The sequence below is a fragment of the Lycorma delicatula genome, chromosome 2 (genome assembly GCF_047948215.1).
Source record: "Lycorma delicatula isolate Av1 chromosome 2, ASM4794821v1, whole genome shotgun sequence".
In the NCBI taxonomy this organism is placed as follows: domain Eukaryota; kingdom Metazoa; phylum Arthropoda; class Insecta; order Hemiptera; family Fulgoridae; genus Lycorma; species Lycorma delicatula.
Window position 1 is genome coordinate 66,019,196 of NC_134456.1, and position 21,337 is coordinate 66,040,532.

Sequence of the window (21,337 nt, forward strand, 5' to 3'; positions counted from 1 at the left end):
TAAATTCTGTTGTCAGTACAGTTTCGTTTAATAATGTAATAAAGTTGTTAAGAAATTAGGAGACAGGCTTCGACATTCTTTAAGTCATTGTTAAAGATTTTTCTGGGCAAGAAAAAAATTTGTGTGTTATTTTCAGCAAAAAAATGTAGTTTATTAAAAAATATACATGTGTAAAAATGATTTCAAAATATTACGAAAGAGTAAAAAAATAATACTCTTCAATTATTCTTTAAAGTTTTACTTTTAGAAGTTGATACCAAATTAAAAACTATCAAAATCATAACAATCATTAGCCGGGAGCCTACATTAAACATTTGAAAAATAAAGAAAAATTTACTGTATTATTATTATTTTTTTTACATTTTATTGCATTTTTAAAAAGCTGTTTGTTTTGTAAAGTTTATTTTACTTAAGTTTTTTTTTGTTTAAAATATTTTTAGGCCTGCAAATAAAAAAGATGCTTATATAAAATAAAAATATTCAAAAGAAATACTGAAGAAATGAAACCAGCTTTTTGATAAAAATAAGAAAAGGAAATCTGAAAAAGAATATTTCTCAATAATATCTTCTAAAATTTTCCACTGATATTATCTGCAAAAAACTTAATACTGGACCACCGGAGGACTTTCCTCTAAAAAAAAAAAAAAAAAAATAATTGAAGTAGATGGATTTGGTGATAGTAAGTTCGAGCATAAAAAATATTTAAAGAATCATTAAACCTTCTTTTTTTGAATTCGTCTAAAAACATATCACAAATATTTATCCAAAATTATTACCATATTACGTAAAACATTCCTACTGCTCTTCACGCCACTATTTTATCTAAAGATTATTTCCCTAGTATTTTACCATTAAAAATCTGGGTTGATTCAATAACATAAATTGTTTTATGGAGCAGTAAATTTTTATGAAGATCTTCATTGTTAAGTTCAATCAATATTTTTTTAATTAATTTATTTTTTTATTATAAAATTATTTGTTTTATTGATTATATTAAATATTTAATGATTTATAAAACAAGAATTTCAATAAAATTTCCTTTCCCCACTACCAATAAGTTATGGTATAAATTGAAAGAACTTACGCATCAATAGTATTCGTTTCATCGCATCATCCATCTATTACTTACAGAGGAATATCATGATGGCTAAGGTAAGTTACTTGGTAAAAGAACTTTTTATCAGAATATTGAAATAACGTATTATGAATATTTAATATTAAATATTTTTTGATATAAAATCTGAAACCCTTTTAATGAAGAATTTACATTATTTTGTGGTGTATTTTCATGCAGTTAAGTAGTCGTGGTATAATAAAATAGAATATCGATAATAAAGTCGATTTCAAAAAAAAAGTACTAAAGACTAAAACCTAATTCTGTAAATCTAAAATCTTTAAAGGTGGTGCGAGTTTAAATCATACAATCAACAATAATTTAATAACCATTAATCTGGTGTCAATTTCAAGACATGGAGATTTGAAAAAGTGAGTAGGATCAGTTTTTAATTATTTTTTGAAATCAGTATTATTGTTTAATAAGTAAATAAAATTTTGGCTAAGTTGTGAATAATGTAGAATAAAGAAATTTAATAAGGAAAAAACTAGTCTAAATGGGCAGTAATTATGTAAAATGGTTTATAAAGTAAAACGTGTAAAGAGGTTTCGTAAATTAGCAGTGATTTTAGCACGCGATCTAAACTCAGCAGTTAAATAAACTTAATTAAGTTTTCCATTTATTTCCATAAATTATAGATTAAACATTTCTTATTATACTGTTTTTCCTTTATGATTAAAGTCGGTTTGTGTAATATATGATTTTCTTCAAAAAAGAGTACGTAAATTTTTTAATTTATACTTTTTATTATATATTCCAGTCTTTAATATGGCAGTAACAGATGTAAATCATTTGAGGTGCAAGAGGTGCAATGATTATTTTCTATAGAAGTAATGATGATGGCTCTAGAGGTAGGCCGTGGAATGACTGTCACTTGCATTTCAGTAGCTATGCTGATGGTCGTATATTTGGCTTAGTAAAGAAGGCAGGGAAAACCTTTTCTCTCCTTCGTAGTTTCACTTTTCTTAGTTTTGCCTGAATACTTGTCATTGTTGAACATTTCTACGCCATTTAGATTACTGTTTCTTGTAGTCTACAACCGTTTGTTTATGATATTTAGTACATTAATATTATTTAATATTAATGTGCGAAAATTGAATATTATATCATTTTAACATGACTGCGTATTGAAATTAAATTTTCATTTAAATTTTATTTAAAAGAAAAATAACTTTTCTTGTTTTTTTTTAATAAAAGTTTCCTTGTAAAGTTTCATTTATTATTTTATTATTATGTATTCCTGTCGATTATTAAAGCTACTCTTTCAATGTTGTGGGATAATATTAAAGTTTTAGCTCATTTTAACTGAGTTTGAATTTTTAATTCCTGGGTTACCGATTATATTTGGTCGTTGGGGTACTTCATTATTTAAACAATGGCGATTCTGAAGAATGCTAGCAGTTAATTTTTTTTTTCTAGTCTTGTGTGTAAACCTTTGTTACAAATCTATCAAGATTTTAGGAAAAAAAACCAGTTTCTTTATGAACCGCCTTCAAAAAAAAGGAGGTATTCATTTGGGCCGCATTTTTTTCATGTATGTTAAACCTTAAGATTTAATTGACTTATTTCAATGATTCCATTATTTTGTAAAGGAAATTTTTTATGTTAGTCCCATTGTAAGTTTTACCCCGTAACTTAAGAGGAACATTTTTGATTGGTAAATTTAATTGTCTTCAAAGAGGATTTGAAGATATATTTCATCATTTTTGTCGTTATCATTGATTGATTAATATTACGTTTTTACTACAGGCCCACATCAATCGTATTATTAATATATTTTCAAAAAAAATAATAGAAAAACTTACTTAAAGTTGATTATCAGGTAAGAATAATATACAAATTTCCTTATTCCAGAGAACTAAAACAAATTAATTTAACAAGATACTTTTATTGTTTATAGCTCCAAATTTGTAAGAAGATATTTGAAGAAGATTTGAAAAATAATTATTTTTTACTTTTATTGCGGTTGTTTTGAAGTCAGTTTTATTTATAAAAAATAGAAAAACTTATTTTATAGACGCCAGAGTAGATAAATTTACTCATCGATATTTATGGAACAGCTAAAGTATTAAAAAAAAGAAGTTATTAGTTTAAAATAATGTTACAGGGATTTTATTTCTTCTGACCACTAGTGATCGCGTTTACATAGTTTGGACTTATTTTTCTTTTTCCAAAAAGTCTTCATTCTTTCGCTCAGTTGTTCTTTCCTTTCTTCCGTTCATCCATTCTGGTATGTAACTTTTTCTTTTTTTCACTGGAAACTTAGCTTCTTTTGTCAATTCTTTAAATTCAGCTCTGTCTTTGGAGATATTCAATGTTTAAAATTATTTTCTTTTTTTGAACCACATTGACTTCGTGGTTTTATTTTCGTAAAAACAAATATTTGTTATGTCAACCTTTTGTTGTACATTCTGTATAAATATCCATATAGTCTTAATATTCTTTTTTGAATTAAATTCTCAGTTTTTTAAGTTTTCTGGAATTTTTTAATTCGCTTTAAAATTTTTAAATTCTTTCTTCATATTTTTTGTCCCATGTATTTTCTCAGAATTCTTTTCTCTACTTTTTATTTATTATTTTATTGTTTATATTTATTGTTTTAAAAAGCAGTGTAAACATTCTGCAACAATAGTGATTCTGGTAGGAGAACAGTTTTACAATTCCTTAATTTTAGGCTATAGGACTGATTTATTTTTTATAATCCTGTCATAAAACTTTTATAATTTTGTGAAACTTATACACGATATTACTTTTATCTGGTAATTCCAATCATAAACACTATCAAAATGAAGTGTTTGTAACCTATAGATGTAACAAATATTATTTAAAAAGTACAAACTTGGAAAAAATAAGAACAATAAGGACCTTAATTACTAAAAATACTTTCTTCTCTAGTTCAATTTTTACATTTTTTTGTGGGGTCAAATACCGGTGACCACATTGGAGTTGAACTATCAATTTTTCAAACCCTCGCCAAGAATTCAACCCTGGACCTTCAGTGTAGGATGTACGCTTGCTTTACTAAAGTTCCTATGTCACGGAGGCTGTTATTTATTTTTTTTGTGTTACAAGAATTTTAGTATACAAACTTTTCTTTATTTTATCTGTTATATTAATGCTTCCGTAAAAGATACCGCTTCATTTATCAGCGAAGGTAGTTTGACAAACTGGTTATTTTGTATTTTAAGATAATAAAAATTTATATCTTAAAAAAATATATCTGGTCGATTAGATAGTTTCAATGAAATTTGGAGTTGTTTCTAAAGTTGTACGTAAAATTTAATAATTTTTTTTATGAACAGGTAATATTTACCACATTATGTCTGGTGATTTATGTTACTGCTGATGCACCAATTGGTGGATCATATTTACCACCCGCTTTTGGTGGTGGAATTCCATCTGCGGCTAATCTATACCCATATCCATCTTATATTTATGGTGTTCCAGTTGGAAGTTATAAAAGTCAGGATGATCTATCAGTAAGTATTATTTCAACAAAAAAAAATAATTTTAATTCAATGCATGCAAAGGTAAAATTGAGAAAAATGTTTTAATTATTTAGTGTTTTAATAATTAAGCTCTTGAATTTTTTTTACACTTTGTTGCGGATTTATAAGTTGGTTTATTTCCCTTTAACTTGAATCTAAAGTTTATTTTATGCTAGAAAAAATATTAACTCTTCTAAGAAATGATTCATTTTTCATATTTCTTCCAAATCAGAGTTATAAAATTTTTGTCGGCATCATTTCTTGACTAGCTTTGTTAATTTTAGAGTTCATTCATAAAATGCTTATTAGTAAATATTTTCCACCTTTCATTTCTATAATAATATTTAATAAAATAGAATCCAAAAATTATAGTATTAAAAAAATTTTTGTAATTTTTTTAGACTGAAATTAATTTAATTATATGAAAGTAAGGTTAGGAGGGGCTTGACAGATTAGGGAGGGAGGATAAAAAGGTGAAGGTAGGTCTGAAAAGGAGGTTGAGTCATATAAATGTAGAGTTTCTGGAGTAATAATACGAAAGTATAGAAGATAATAGAGGTCAATGATGCACAGAATCAGAATAGATTAATTAGAGAAAGGAGAATAATAAACAAAGTATTTCATAATAATATTTTTATTAGATTATTTATAATTATTTTTAATTATGACATCTATCGTTGGAATTCAGGTTTATGATTAAATTTAGAACAAGAATACGGCCATTATTTTTCAGAGGAGATTTTTTTTTAAATGTATGAGACTACTGGACTACTATGAATATTTGAAATCTCGCAAATGATCAATAATTCTACAGTATATAAATAATTCTTCAAAAATAAAGTTTTTATGATTTCATATCGATTATTATGATATTATTATTGATTTCAAAAATTTTATGATTTCATATCCGTGAAAATAACGTAAAATAAATTAAAATATTTTTAAGATCATTAAAAAATTTCAGCAAAAAAATTTCAGTCAGCAATCTTGGCTGAGTATCTGTAAGTGGATTGGTAACCCTCCGAATAACATAATTTAGTAAGGGTTTTTTTTATAGAATGGCTTTATGGGGACAGAAATATTTCTCTTCAGTGGGAAATAATGATGTTAATTCCCTAAAAAAAATTGTATTTAATTTAATCAAACCATTTTTGTATCTCGGTTTTATTGTAGTAAAAACTACATAAAAAAATAAAGTAGTAATTTCGGCTTCAAAAAGTAATCGTTTGGATGATTTTTGGTTGTTTAATATATATATTACGTAACTGAAAAATAAAAACTTCCTTGTTAATAATATTCTTTAAGTTTTAAACTATATGCATAAAGTAACATAAAACACTATATTTATTCATTTTGAAACTTATTCCCTTGGGAACATTTTTCAAAATAATTTTTAATTTTAAGCTCTTGATATATTACTTCTTATTGATTTACTTTATTCTCATAAGAAACAAAAATTACACCGTAAAGATTTCAACTAAAAAATTCTCTACATAAAAAAAAAGATTTTGTCTTTTTTTCGTAGTAGTTAGGTTTGGAACTGGATAAAAAATACCGCAAAAAATTCAATTATAATTATTCTATCATGGATATTGGTTATTCATATTTATATTGATTAAATAAAAACTAAAATGATTTTAGTTTTTATTTCCCGAACAATTATATTAAGATTATATACTATTTCAGGAACCACCGAATTACAGTTTCCAGTATGATGTTTCGGCGCCAGAATATAACGTAGAAAACGGTCATAAGGAGAGCAGACAAGGTGATTCAGCTCATGGAGCTTATTATGTTCTACTTCCTGATGGAAAGAAATTAAAGATACATTACACAGCCGATCAGGGTGGTTATAAACCACAAATTTCTGTCATTGACACACATAGAGCCTTTGGTGCAGGAGCATCTGCTAGGAATCCTGCTCTAGCATATGGACCACCAGGTTATTACTGAACACCGACACATCATTCATAAGCGGAAGATTGTTTTATATAATTGTATTTATTTTAAATAATTGTTTCTTGTAATTGTATATTTGTACACTTATAAACGCTTATCATTTTATACTTAATAAATTGTGTTCGTATTATTTTACTTTCATATTAAAATTATTTTTTATGTGATAAATGATTTAATTTATTATAAAATTTAATTGATTTAAAAACAGTATTCTGTCGACTGGTTATTTAAAATATAAATAAATAAAGTAAGAAGAAAAAAACAGAAACTTTGCTATCATAACTGTAAATTTATTCCTCGATTAATACTATCGAAGTGTTTAATCTTTTATCTGCAAAGAATTTTAGATGTTGATCTCTTTTTACAGAAAAGTTTGAACATATAAAAAATTTACAGTTACACTCGGACATTTAAAGTCATTTTAGATGTATAGTTTACTTAAGAGTTGACTTTAAATATTTATTAAGATGATGCGTTATTATTGTTTCATATTCACTGATTATTGGTGTTTTATATTTAATATATAGCGCATCTTATTTCATAAGTTAGGTAAATGCTGAATGAATTTTCATAGAAAAAGTCAAACTACTGCGCTCTGTCTAATAAAATCGCAAAATATATAAAAACCTAAAAAAAAACAAAGATTCATAGCGTTTTAGATCTATGAATCTAAATAAATAAAAAGTTGTGAAGTTCAAAAAAAAGAAGATTTTAATATGTGTTTATATGAATACACAGAATAAGCAACTTAAACCGGTCCTTGATTGATGACAATCACAATTTGCTGATAGCGACTGAGTTACTTTGCTGCATTTAATAAGTAAAATTATTGATTATTTATATTTATCGATAATTTTAATTTAATACAAAATCAAACATTAGCACTGATTAAACCATCACTAGCTGCATAAGAAAGAACAGTAAAACAACCTAAAAATTAAGAGACGAAATAAAGTAAGCAGTAAAATAGCGATGAAATAACGTAAGATGATGTAAGTAGTTATGAGATAAGTAAAGTTATAGTAATTGAAGTCGGTTGTCTTATAAATACAGTACTTACATTAGAAATATAGTACAATGTAGTTTATGTCATGTAGAAGTATGATGATGATGTACATTGATAATGCCAATATAGATATATCATATTTATAGTGTTTTACCCTTTACGTCAAATAATCTCTTTTTCTTTTTTAATCTTTACATCGAAAAAATATGAATGTCTAGACAAAAAGATGTTCTTATTTCTATACGCCATTTGAATAGTTTGCCGTTTGATTAATTATACCAACCGTCGTAAATTAAAAAAAAAGAAGTTAAATTTGGGTTTTCCGTAGTTATTTAAAAAAAATATATTTACTCTTAATTTCATTATTAAATAATATTTTATTTAACTATGTTATGAAATAAACTTCTCACACGAATTCGAGTTTTTAGATGTGATAATATTTAATTTGTTATTTGTGAGAACAATTATCATTACCGTTTATTGTTGTGTTTAAATTATTCGTATTTACTTAGGTTAAAATTAGATTAATTACTACTACTTTTAACTGAATCTGAATGCACAATTTTATCAATGCACTCTGAGCGTTGGAGTTAAATTTCTCGCACTGTTTCAATATGGGTTTAACTGAGAACGAACAAGAACAATTTACGAATTCTAATTGGGGTTATTATTTATATAATCATTCATGTCAACAGTAAGCGGCTAAAATACTCTCAGTTCTGTTTAACGACCGTTAATTATGGGAATAGGTTAATTTAACGTAACTTAGTCTGTTGGCATTTCACACGATTCAATTTCCCTTTGAGAGAGATGTCTTGATCTCTTGAGAATCATCTCTTTGAAAGGTTTCATATGTTATGGCACTACCAGGTTGTAGGGAATGAGATTTGCCATCTTACTCATAATTAATCGTTTACTATTTGTTATTAATATGTAAATTATATTTTTATAAATACCACAAATTGGGTCACACAACTGTTTTTTTTTTAATTTAACTTAATTATAACTATCAAGAATTATGTATACATTTATTTTAGTAAAACAACTATTTGATAAATTTAATTAATTTTTTGAAATTTACTATTTTTACTTGGATTATTTTTTGGTATTTATCTACTTGAGTAAGATAAACAATATTTTTTTTAAGTCGGTAGACAGAGATAATTTTATAAGTACACATTTCTCAGTAACTTAAAAGGTTTTTTCTTTTCTTTTTTAGTGCTACGATCGGTAGTTTCTATGAGAAAATATACACGAATTGCAAATTAATAGAAAAACAGAAAATTTCAGATCTGTGTTCGTCGAAAATAACTTTTCGTCAGTCTTACGAGGTTTAAAAGCCAATCGATAAAAAGAAAACAATGAGAACACCGACTTGAAATTCGTTGGTATTCTATTTTGGTTTTAGGAAATATTTTAAGTTTTACCCTTAGAAGTAAAATAAAACTACTTAAAAGTTATTTTGATATGAAAATGAATATTTAATCAGTTAACCTTCCTTTTAGCAGGAACTGTATGATTACATTATATCCGTATGAAATTGTGTAAGAAGAAATGTCATCTCTCAAATGAAAAAACCCAGTTCACTTACAACTCACTTGAATTACATTATGAAAGTGAATAAATTCTATAAATAAAAAATAACTATTTAACGTTTCTTTGAATAATGCTTATAAAACATTACATTTATTGCTTGCACCCAAATTTTTGATGATATCATTAAAAAATGACGTAAAGTGATATCCTACGTATTCCAAAATTATCTTTAAAATTTTTTTTATTACGTAGGCCATTATTCCGTAAGCTACATTTGATTTAATTTAAACAGCTTTATCTACTGCTTGCACGTTGATAATATATAATTAAGTACAAATTTACTTAATTTTCAAGCGAAATATGAATAAAAAAAAATTAGGTAAGTATTTAAAAAAAAAATTTACGTAAAATTCTTATGTAAGCTTAAAGTAAATATCCTTTTTATTAAAAATAAATAGAAAAAAATATGTACACAGATATTAAAATTTATTAAAAAATTTCTAGGTTACAACATTTAAAATACAACAGATAAATTTGGATACTTGAAATAATGAATAAAAAAGTAAATAATTATAAAAATATTACAAAATTTTTTTATTAAACCCTAATGTCATTTTATAAATTTTTCTTAATGGACTGAACATTTTAGTACTGTTAGTTTCTTTCTCCTTAAAAAAAAGCAGAAAAGTTTTTTAATTATTTTTAAAAACTTTTTAATTATTAGGGAGAAATTTACCGGTTTATAAATAAGACCTTGTAAAAGATTTTAGTTGTACAATTAAAGTATACTTTATCTTAGGATCCAGTAACAAGTTATATTAAAAAAAGGGTTAATAGAAATTAATTATTTCATATATTATTATGATTAGAGAATAATAAGCTATTAAGTATTTTGTTAAATTAATAATTCAATAATTCATGAAAAAAAACCGATGCGAACACCACATGGACTTCCTTGTACGCCTATTAAATCACATATTATATTTTTTTAAATGAGACGTACATAAAATTTTACTTCGTTAATAACTTCTGATATTTTTCAATTTTTTATTTTTATTGAATTATTTATTGAAATTTTTTTTATAAATCAATATAATCCCTTTTTTAACCTCCGGGACCATCGTTAGGTATAACTTCAGAGGATGAGATCAATGACAATTTTTGTAGCGTGTGAAAATGCCATACCTGACCGGGATTCGAACCCAGGACCTCTGGATGAAAGGCCGGACGCTACCACTCGCGCCATGGGGGTCGGAAAAATCAATATATTTAAATTAAAAAAAAAGTTAAAAAAAGGAGATGAAATGGATTTGAACCGATATGCTTTCCCCTTGTAAGATCCAAATATTTCATTAATTAAAATTTTATTTGGCTATAACTGGAACCAATGAAAATAAGTACCACTTATGATATATCGTTGAAAATCTCTCAATGAGAGCTTATTACTGCAGTTAAGAAAAAGTCCAATCCAAAAGATTTTGATTTTGGACATTTTTGGACACTTTTGGTCCAATCGATTGCAATCAAAAGGGGAAGGTGCACAACTAGATATTACGGTAAATCGTTTTTGAGTTATGCGAGATACATACGTATATACGTACGCACAGCCGTCACGCCGAAACTAGTCAAAATGGATTGAGGTATGGTCAAAATGGATGTTTCCGTTGAAATCTGGAAACCGGAATTTTTCGGGATCACAATACTTTCTTTATTTCGTACAAGGAAGTAAAAAACGACTCCATATGAAGGATATAAATTATAATTTCATTCAATTAAAACAAAATTTAATGTTAAAAAGGTAATAATGTTTAATTATGAATATTTAATAATTAATAATTCTTGGTAAACAGTTTTTTTTAAATTTGTTAAAAATAAAATTTTCCGTAAAAGATCTATTATTTTCGATAATTATGTAGAAACGTTTTTTTTTTTTATATTAAAAAGTTTCATTTAACAGGGTTTAAAATTTAAAAATTGATATATTTAATAAAAAAATATGCCCCCTACTTAGTACAGTTAGTAGTGTATATATGCACTGTTTCTCTAAACAAGAGGTAAGGTGAATTGTCACTTTACACGTTTTGTCGCAGTCTTTAATGTAGCTTTCATAATGTAAAGCACCTGAGATACCATAGTAAATTATATTACCAAAGAGTACCAGAGTAAATTAATTATACTCATTATATAGCCTGTTTTTGTGATGAACAGAATCGAATTCATCATTTGTAGGGTTGAATATCACCTGCATTTCGGTGTGCTGATATAAATTAATATATTTCGGGTTATGAAGAAGGTATTAGTGGAATCAATTCCTCAGTTGTCCTGTTAAAATTTAGGATGATGTGCTTTTAATTTATATCATTTAATTTTATAAGAAATCTTTAAAGAAAAATTTCCCCGATTCTTTATTTTTTTAATAGTTTTTCTTTGTTTCTATCTGTTTTTTTTTTTAATTTTAAATTTTGCAATTTTTATTTTCTTTTGTGTGTTTTGTATTTCGTAGTTCGTAGTTTTATCAAAAATCTCTACCCTGTAATTCCGTTTATATGACAAAACGGTTATTATTTTTATCTGTCCTATAATCTATTTTTGTTTTAAATTAAAGCACCTATCAGAGTATGATATTTAGTAAGATATTTCTATCTCCGGAGTACAGGTAAGAGCTTGGTCATGAGGAAAACAGAAGTTATTTCACCCATAGTAGTTATTATTTTGTTCATCCATAAAATAGATTAAGTAAATTAACCAAAAAAAAAAAAAAAAAAAAAAAAAATTAGTATACTGTCTATCAATCTGGCTGGCTGTAGATTAATAATCAATAATTCTAGAGGATATTATCAATCTGCTGAGAATAATTTCCTTCAGCTGCATATAAGTCTGCTGTTTATCCATAAATTTATGTACTTTATTTATTATATTTTCCTTTTTATATATATATATATTTTTACGTACAAAGATTATAAAATCAATTTTACTAGTATTTTCTGCAGTAAATTTACGTTTATGATATTTTTATTTATAGTCTATTGTTACACAATTATCTTAACTGTTTTAATTTTTTTTTAAATATCAGTAATTTTTCAAGTAATTATTCTTTTAATCTCAATAACGCATAAGAAAAAATCCATGGCTAACAAGAATTGGAAAAATATAATGAAGGTAAGAACTTCAAGGGTGATTCAGATGCTGATAACTTTGTATTTGAAAAACGGTTATTATAATTTTTTAAATATTTTTTGATTGAAAATTGTGTTTCTATCTTACGAATTCATTTTTTTCAACAAATTTACAAAAAATGTTTTCTTTTTTAACTGAATCGAAGAAAAGAGAGGCTATCAATACGATCTATATGATTCTTTTACGTATGATCAAACCTCGACCATATGGACTGATTTTTTTTCTATTTTGAAGAAGCTAGTGGTCCTGCAGTAAGATTTTATATCATATAATATAATCAGTTGAATGAAATAATATACGGTCCACGAAGATGATTTAAAGATTTTCTGTAGTCACTATCACCTAATATTAAACTGTAACAGCATAATAATATACAGCCTGATGTTATTTTGATATTCAAAATATTTTCCTGCCAAAGTTTAAGAACGGATTAGAAGTTTGTGTAGACGAGTATTAAATGTAATAAGCAAATTAAAAAATGATTTGAAAAAACAATTATGGACAAACTCAATATGTGTGTGTGTGTGTGTGTGTGTGTGTGTGTGTGTGTGTGTGTGTGTGTGTGTGTGTGTGTGCGTGCGCGTGTTGGAGTACTATTAGTTTATATCATTTAATTTTATAAGAAATCTTTAAAGAAAACTTTAAATTAAAAAAAAATATTTTTCCTGAATTCTAGAGATAAAAATAAATAAGATAATTCTGCCTTAGCTCGTGTTCGGTAGTAATTTCTTTGTTATGTTTCTTTGCATTACATTTTTATATTTATCAAAAGAAACGACTATTTTTTTGATGAGTTTTCATTATACTGGCAGATTTTTTACTCCTACAAGCTTAAGTAAAATAAAAAAATTCAACAAAACACATTAAAAAAAAAAAATTAGAAATGTCTTCAATAAAATACACCTTAAAAATATAAAACTGTCTTAACATTAAAATAAAACTAAAATTAAGTTCGTCACATAATTAACATTAATTGTGTCCTGCTCCAAACATAGAAATTTAAAACTGATTAAAAAACATAATTTTTTGTCTTATTAAAATCGGTTTTATTTAACTTATTTCAAAGGTTTTTAAAAAGCCTTTTATTTTTATGTTTTACAAAGAAAAAATAGAAAGTATAATACATTAATTTTAATTAAATATTTTTATAGAATAAAGACCTAATTTTTTAAAATATTTCGTAAAATAGTCGGACGGAATTTTGCGACAGTTTTCCTGGAATTTATGGCAAAACCTCTATAAATTCAAAGCTCTGACTTAACAAGGTGTAGGATGACCAGTGTGTTTTATACAAAACTCTTTTTAAAAGTTATTTTTTAGAGCACTTCCAACATTACGAGGGGAATAATTTCTGACTATATAGAAAAGTGATACATTTTAGAGAACAATATATTAAATGAGAAAATAATTGAAAATAAAATTTGAGAAGTTTTCATAAATACGAGTTCTACTCTGGTAGATTGAAAATTTGTGTGTAGAAATATAATCCTCAGAAAAAGTATCTAAACAGTTGAAAAATCGGAATTTAAAAAAAAGAATTAAGAATTTTCTCAAATTAAATATTAATTTAGGAAAAACTAAAATCAGCTTATGAAACTGCACGAAAGATAAAAAATGTATTTAAATTCTTTTTTCAATTTTGACTTAAATAATCTTACATTGGTGCAAATTTTAAGATTGAAATTGATATTTAAGAAAAATTGTGAAGATTTTTACCTTCACAGCTTTTTTGTGAAACCTATTTATTATAATTTTTTTTTGTAAAAATTTTATTTTATTTTTTTGTAAAAATTTTATTTTATTTTTTTGTAAAAATTTTATTTTATTTTTTTGTAAATATTTTGTTTTATTATTTTTTAAAATTAAAGTATACCCAGCAACAAAAAAAAAAAACTATTCGCAATAAAGCTTAAAAGAGACAATCTGCGAATATGAAAAGGAATTCAATGAAGCGAGTTAAAAAGCCTGTTAACAAAGTAACCTATATTTATTTAATATATGCACATAAGTATTTTTTAATTTTACATTTATGTTTTTATCAAGTTAAAAAATTTACTTATATTTTCTACTCCAAGTTTTGCTAACTCATTATTTTGAGCTTTTGTGCGAAAATACTTTTAATATTCGGATGAATTAAGGATCATTTCCGTCTAACAACCCACTACTAAGCAATGATGACAAAGAATTATAAATATCAAGTAGTCTATGAGAACAAATTAATCTACATTTAAAAAAATCTTCTACATATTGTCTGGAAAAAACTTACAATGGAGCTTTCTCTACAAAAAGAATCATTGATATCCATATTGTGAAGAATAAAAAGAAAAAAATATAATACATAGGTCGAATAAGAATTTTTTTTTCTGTTGACTAACGTAAAGATTCATTATGTTGCCATACATTAGCTTTGCAAATTTACTAATGCTAAAACATTAATTGTTTAATGTTACGCTGTGCTTAAAGGTTTTTTAAATAATCTAATTCGTTATATAACGTTGAATTTATTATATATTAATCCATGATGTTGAAGCAAACATATTTTTAAGTAATTAATCGGTTAATGCTTTTCTGTTTAATAAATTTTTTTAATAAATTAAAAAATTCCTTGGTTCTCTTGAAAGTAAAAATTATTCGTGATTATATGACTTTTAATTTATATAAAAAAGAATGGTAGTTATGTTGCAGCAAAAAATAATTTTTACCATCAATAGGGTATAAATATTTAATGGTTATAAAATAAATGAGAATTGCAACGTGTAATACACATTGACAACATAAGAATGGTGACGTCATTGCTCTAGTATGCTCGAGGGCGGGAGCTGGAAGCTCTGTCCTTATGAATCCGTTAAACTTACCGACTGATGCAACAACAGGGATATAACTCCCCCTCCACCGGGGTGACTAAAGTCTTCACTGCTCTATAAATACCAACATCTTATTCTCTGTGGTCACTCATTTCAACTCGTCCATCTTCCAACCTTCTCACTGGACCGACATGGCTAAGGTAAGAAGATAATTCGCGTTCGATAACACGCTGTTATCATTTGCTAAACGGATCGTAAAAACGAACTTGTATGCATCAACCTGATATACAGTAGGATTTTTATAACAGTAAGGTGGATTCTAATCTTTACTTACGGATAGATGTATTATTTAACATGCGCATTCAGGATTTTTACGTAAAAGGCTAAAATAAAATCCTATCATCACTTGACGTAAAATATGTTCTTAATTTCACTCTAAGTATACATTTTTTTCTATATAAAACAATTTAAAAATAAGTAAATTCAAAGTAGGAAAAAGTTTTCAAAATTTTACTCGCCGTTTTATTTTATACACCCACACCCAAACACACACACACACACACACACACACACACACACACACACACATATATATATATATATATATATATATATGGTGTAAACTCACGCATGCATACAATATATCTGTTATTATCTACTAGGACCCAGGGGATATTAGGATACTAGAACCCAGATTAAAATATATTAAAAGGGTCAGATAAATTTAACGTTTTTGGGATTCAATTAACAACACTATCTCATGAATATTTAGTTTGAGAATAAGATGAGTAGCCTAACTGTTGAATACTTTGGCAGTCTATTTACAATAGATTTTGTTAAAATTAAAAAAAAAAAATTGTTGAATTTCTGTGAAATATTAAGTTAAACAAGATTATGTCTCCAAGTGACTTAAATTTTTTTTTCTAATACATATTAATTTTCTTAACATTAATAAAATATTTTAAATACTTTGGTATAAACATACCTTAATATTTAATATATATATCTCATATTTTAATATAACTATATATTTTAATATACTTATATTTTATATAAATATGTTTATTGCTACATATATGAATAATTTATAATTAAGTTTTTTTTATATGATTTCTTACACGATGAAAAAGAATTTTTTTATTCAGTTGTAAAGAATTTAGTTACCAATTCTGTATTTTTTTAGTAAGGTATTATTTTTTTCCGATAAAGAAATCTCAAACGTTCCTATTTTTATTATTATATTTCATTAACTTGTTACATAATTAATTAGTAATAAAAATTATAGCGAAAAACAAAGACTAGAGTTTATAAAACAGATAGCTGAGAAGGTAGGACGTAGGAGACCTAATTAAGTTCAGGTTAAAACATTAGCAAAGAACAGAAAAAAATTGTAAAAGCCAGTAAAATGACTGGCGACTCAAAAAAAATCCCTTTTTAATTAATTATAAAAATTTACCATATATATATATATATATATATATACAAATATTGTTTACAATTTTATTTATTATTAACGCGTTACTTAGAATACAGAACAAGTTTTATAGTATACAATATTAATAATAAAATAATAATAACTGAGAAAAATCTTCATTTATAAGAATAGAGAGTTTTTATGTACACTTTCCTATTGCAGGATGAATATACTATCTTTACTCATTACCTATGAGTGGAATTTTTAGAAATGTTTTCTTTGTACGGTTGTTTAAATCTTTATTTTAAAACTTTACGTTCAACCAAGAAAGATAGAGATGTTAAATAAAACGAAAAGATGTAAAAACCAATTTTTATTTTTAAATTAAAAATCCCTTTAGCTAAAATTTTAATTGAAATAAATAAAATTGCACTTTTTGGCAAAGTTTATGTATAAGAGATGGGGAAAAATAGCATTTATTCGGTTAGTCAGATAAATTCCTATTTTTAGCCTTAAAAAATTGACTTTATTTAAAAAAAGGTTTCTTGTTGGGTTCATAAAATATGAGTGAAAACCCCTTCAATATTTAATTTCAATTTCACTAACCCATGAAGAGGATACTGCTATATTTATTGTGTCTGAGCGTATTAGTGAGTTGCATAATTTCGGATTCAATAATAATAATAATAATTTTATTTATTTAAATAATAATCTACATATCGTTACACGAACGATATATATATATATATATATATATATATATATATATATATATATATTGAACAACGTATTAGGTCGTTTTTTAAGAAAAATATCGATTAATCTATAAAACCAATTTAAAAAAAAAAATATTAATATATTTTTCATTAAATGTGTAAATTTTTCATTACCTGCTGGGTTAATCTGGTAGTTAAACCCGTCATAGCAAAATCAACTGATTTTTCGAAGTTGAGAGTTTTAATGTTCGAATCCTTGTAGTAAAGGCAGTTGCTTTTATATGGATTGAATGCTAGACTACCGGTGTTCTTTGGTGGTTGGGTTGCAATTAACTACACGTCTCAGGAGTGGTCGACCTGAGTCGGTTCCAGACTACATGTTACCGGTACATTTACACTTATACTTAGCTACGTCAGGCCTGGCACGCCATTAGCGGTAATTGAACCTGCATATACGCACATATCTAGACCCGGCAGTAGCTGGAAAACTTAGAGAAAAAAACAATTTTAATTTTTCATTAATTACATACAATATTTTATAAAAATAATTTTAAATAATGTAACTACTACAAAATAAATTTATAAACTATGTTAAAAATATTCTTTTTTATCTTTAGATAAGTGTATGTTAGTGAAATTATTTATTATTATTAATTTTATTAGATTATTTATTTTGGGCTGTTTAGATATCTTTCATCTTCATTCTTTCGATTTGTTGAGATCTGAAATCTATTATTATTATTATTCTCTGTCTAATCATTTCTATATTTCTAAAATTCTTATATCCTAAATTTTGCATTACTGTTACTTTTATGTCACTATACATCTTATAATAAATTTATTGTGAAATTGCGTTTGAAAATGATTCAAATCTTTGTTTATTAAAAAAAAAATATATATTTATATTTATGCAATTTCTTTTATTCAATACTCTAGATAGGAGTTCTTGGTAAATAATGAGTTTTCTTGTGATATAATCCATTTTTAGTTGCCATTTCAAACTCTTTTATTATATTTTTATTTTTGGCTGCATACCGAAAAACTACATTTCTGAATGAAAAATTAACTCTACATTACTTAAAATTATGTAGGAGTAATACAACTCTGTACATAAAAAACTGATCAAAAAGTATTTATTTTTTAATGCTGAACAGTAGATATGCGTAAAGATATATATAAGAAAGGGCTATTCAAACCGTGCAAAAACTACTCATTTTATATTTGAGCTTTTTGCTCAGTAAATTTGTCCGGGAAGTGAATAAATGGCTATTTAGTTGTATATATAATTATATAATATATAATTCCTAAAGGATAAATTAACTAGTTGTCTGTTTCCAAAATTATGGAAATACAGATTTTTAGTTTTTCAGTAAAAATTGCCGGTGATTTTCACGTCGGTGAAACTGATAATAACTTATGTGTTCTTGCATCTAAAGTAAATAAGAAATTTGTTACTATTTATTTAGTATCTTGTACTTCATGAGTACAAATTTGTTATACGTAATCCTTTTTTTGCGTTTTTATGATTGCATATTAATTTTTATGTGAATTAATTTTTTCCAGATAATAATTGTCTTATCTATGGCATTAATTGCTGTTGCCGAACCTCCAGTTGGAAGATATTTACCAGCTCAACAGACCAGTGTTGGATTTCCATCAAGTACATACGGTGCTCCTTCAACATCATTCGGTTCAGGTTTTGGTGTTGCGAGACCAAGCTCATCATACGGAACACCATCTGTTAATATTCCTTCATCCTCTTACGGAACACCATCCGGTTCGTACGGCGCTCCATCTAGTTCATATGGTGCTCCAGGTGGTGGTTACTACAAGGGTGATGATCAATCAGTAAGCATTATCCGTCTTTAAATTATTTTTTATTACTTAATAAATTATAAATACCAAAGTTAAAAGTTTTGATGCAAAAATATATTAATTACTTGATCATTTAATTACTTTTATAACCGATGAATTTAAAATTTCTATTGTTTTTGATAAAAATAAAGAGTAATAGAATAGAATTTGTTTCTTATAAATTAAAGAAAATATTAAAGTAAATTTTTTAAATAGCTTTTGCTTTCAATTTGACATGGTAAGTGAGTTTTATCACGAAAAATAAATTTATAAATAATAATATCAGTAATAAATTATTATAAATTTCATTGTTAAAAAGATAATAGCTTTTATAAAAATAATATGATAATTTCTAAATTATGAATTACTTCTATGAATTATTTTAAGAGATTATAATTTTAATAATTTTCTAAATTTTTTTAAGCAAATAATAGCATTTTATATAACATATTTTACTCATAAAATTAAATAAAATAATTTAAAAGCAATAAAATGCTTGTACTCATTTGTGTTTCTTCAGAAATTTTATTAATGCAACATAATAAAAAAAACTTTTTTCAATAATTATTTTCCTTAAAATATATTTTGCCTCTATAACATAATAAACTGATTTCTAGACATTCTAAATATAAAAATTCTATTTTTTGTTGATGTATTCATTGTTATTAGAGAAGTTGAGATATTTTTATGTAATGTAATACTTATATTTTTGTACCATAAAAAAATTATCTAACAAACTTATTTACTGAAAGGAAATTACCAAAGAAATGACAGAAAATGATCTTTTCAACTTAATAATTTTATACATATATATATATATATATATATATATATATATATATATATATATATATACATAATTATATGTTTTGTATTAGCTACATTTTTTAAAGATATATTCTAAACACTATTATATTAATATTTAACCATGCATGAGTCATTTTTGAAAATTATTTTATTTTGCTGACAAATTTTAGCAGAATGCTTCTGAATCTGTTTGGAGTGGGTAGCGTACATATGATATTAAAAGATAAATTCAACATTATCATAATTTTTGGTTATAACATTTTCATAACATTTACTTATAGTCATATTCTAAATTTAAAATTCCATCTAATTCTTAATATTGCTCGAAAAATGAATTTCATATAATGTGATGTGTAAGAGACAAGTTTGTGGTATATTCATAACAAATCACTCGCCATCATCAAAATTTAAAAATTATATCTGATCTTTTATAATAAAGAAATTTTAATATCATGATAACGCAATTTGCAACTATTTACATTACTAAATTGGATAGCTCTTAATTTCTCAGAATTATTTGTAACATTAAACTAATAGAATCTATATATTTGATGTTCCAGGAACCAGCAAACTATGCTTTCCAATATGACGTTTTAGCTCCCGAATACAATGTAGAATTTGGTCACCAAGAAAGCCGAAAGTATGAATCAGCCCAGGGTGTTTATTATGTACTCCTTCCCGATGGTAGAAAACAAAAGGTTGAATATACAGCCGATGAGAACGGTTACAAACCAGTTGTTTCTTACACTGGAGGCTATGCCGGAGGAGTCGGTGGAGGTTATGCCGGAGGAGTTGGTGGAGGTTATGCTGGAGGAGTTGGTGGAGGTTATGCTGGAGGAGTCGGCGGTGGTTATGCTGGAGGAGTCGGCGGAGGTTATACCGGGCGGGTAGGAGGTTATTCTGGAAGTGCTGTCGGTGGAGGTTACTCTGGAGGACGTGGTGGAAGTTTTTCACGCCCTTCATCGTCATACGGTCTTCCACAGTCTTCTGGTTACCATTATTAAATTACCTTTTTTCAATCCACATTAATTGCTCATTTTTTGTATTTATATATTATGTTGTTTGTAATTATATTTATAAGTAAATAAATAATCTTTTGTACATATTTTGTTGTATAGTATATTTTAACTACCTGTAAATTACTCTTTTTACATTTCTGTTGAATTCCGAAGAAATTTAGTATTAAATTTTAGTTTATAACATATCATTTATCATTGTAGCAATGATTATTGATAAATTGAGTACAATAAATAATATTTACATACTTTACAAACAGTATGTATCTTTAAAAAATTTAAAGTAATTATTAAACTCGTAAATATGTGTAGTCATGAGCAGATCGCGCCGTAAAATTACACATTGTGTTAAATACTTAATTCCAAAGTTAAATTTTATCGGAAAATTACCGAATTAATTATGAAATGAATAAATAATCATAATTTATGAAAGGAAGCTTAAAATT

At 25.7% G+C, this 21,337-nt stretch overlaps 2 protein-coding genes across 2 annotated transcripts; both read left to right on the forward strand.

The window, feature by feature from the left end:
* Nucleotides 1-1,143: 1,143 nt before the first annotated feature.
* LOC142319884 (larval cuticle protein A3A-like) lies at nucleotides 1,144-6,555 on the forward strand. Its single transcript, XM_075357558.1, has 3 exons — nucleotides 1,144-1,152; nucleotides 4,417-4,593; nucleotides 6,289-6,555. The coding sequence occupies exons 1-3, from the start codon at nucleotides 1,144-1,146 to the stop codon at nucleotides 6,553-6,555; spliced, it is 453 nt and encodes a 150-aa protein (XP_075213673.1).
* An 8,692-nt stretch (nucleotides 6,556-15,247) lies between these two features.
* LOC142320194 (uncharacterized) lies at nucleotides 15,248-20,971 on the forward strand. The gene is made up of 3 exons (XM_075357879.1): nucleotides 15,248-15,284; nucleotides 18,778-19,062; nucleotides 20,436-20,971. The coding sequence occupies exons 1-3, from the start codon at nucleotides 15,276-15,278 to the stop codon at nucleotides 20,877-20,879; spliced, it is 738 nt and encodes a 245-aa protein (XP_075213994.1). The 5' UTR covers nucleotides 15,248-15,275; the 3' UTR covers nucleotides 20,880-20,971.
* The last annotated feature ends 366 nt before the right edge of the window (nucleotides 20,972-21,337 follow it).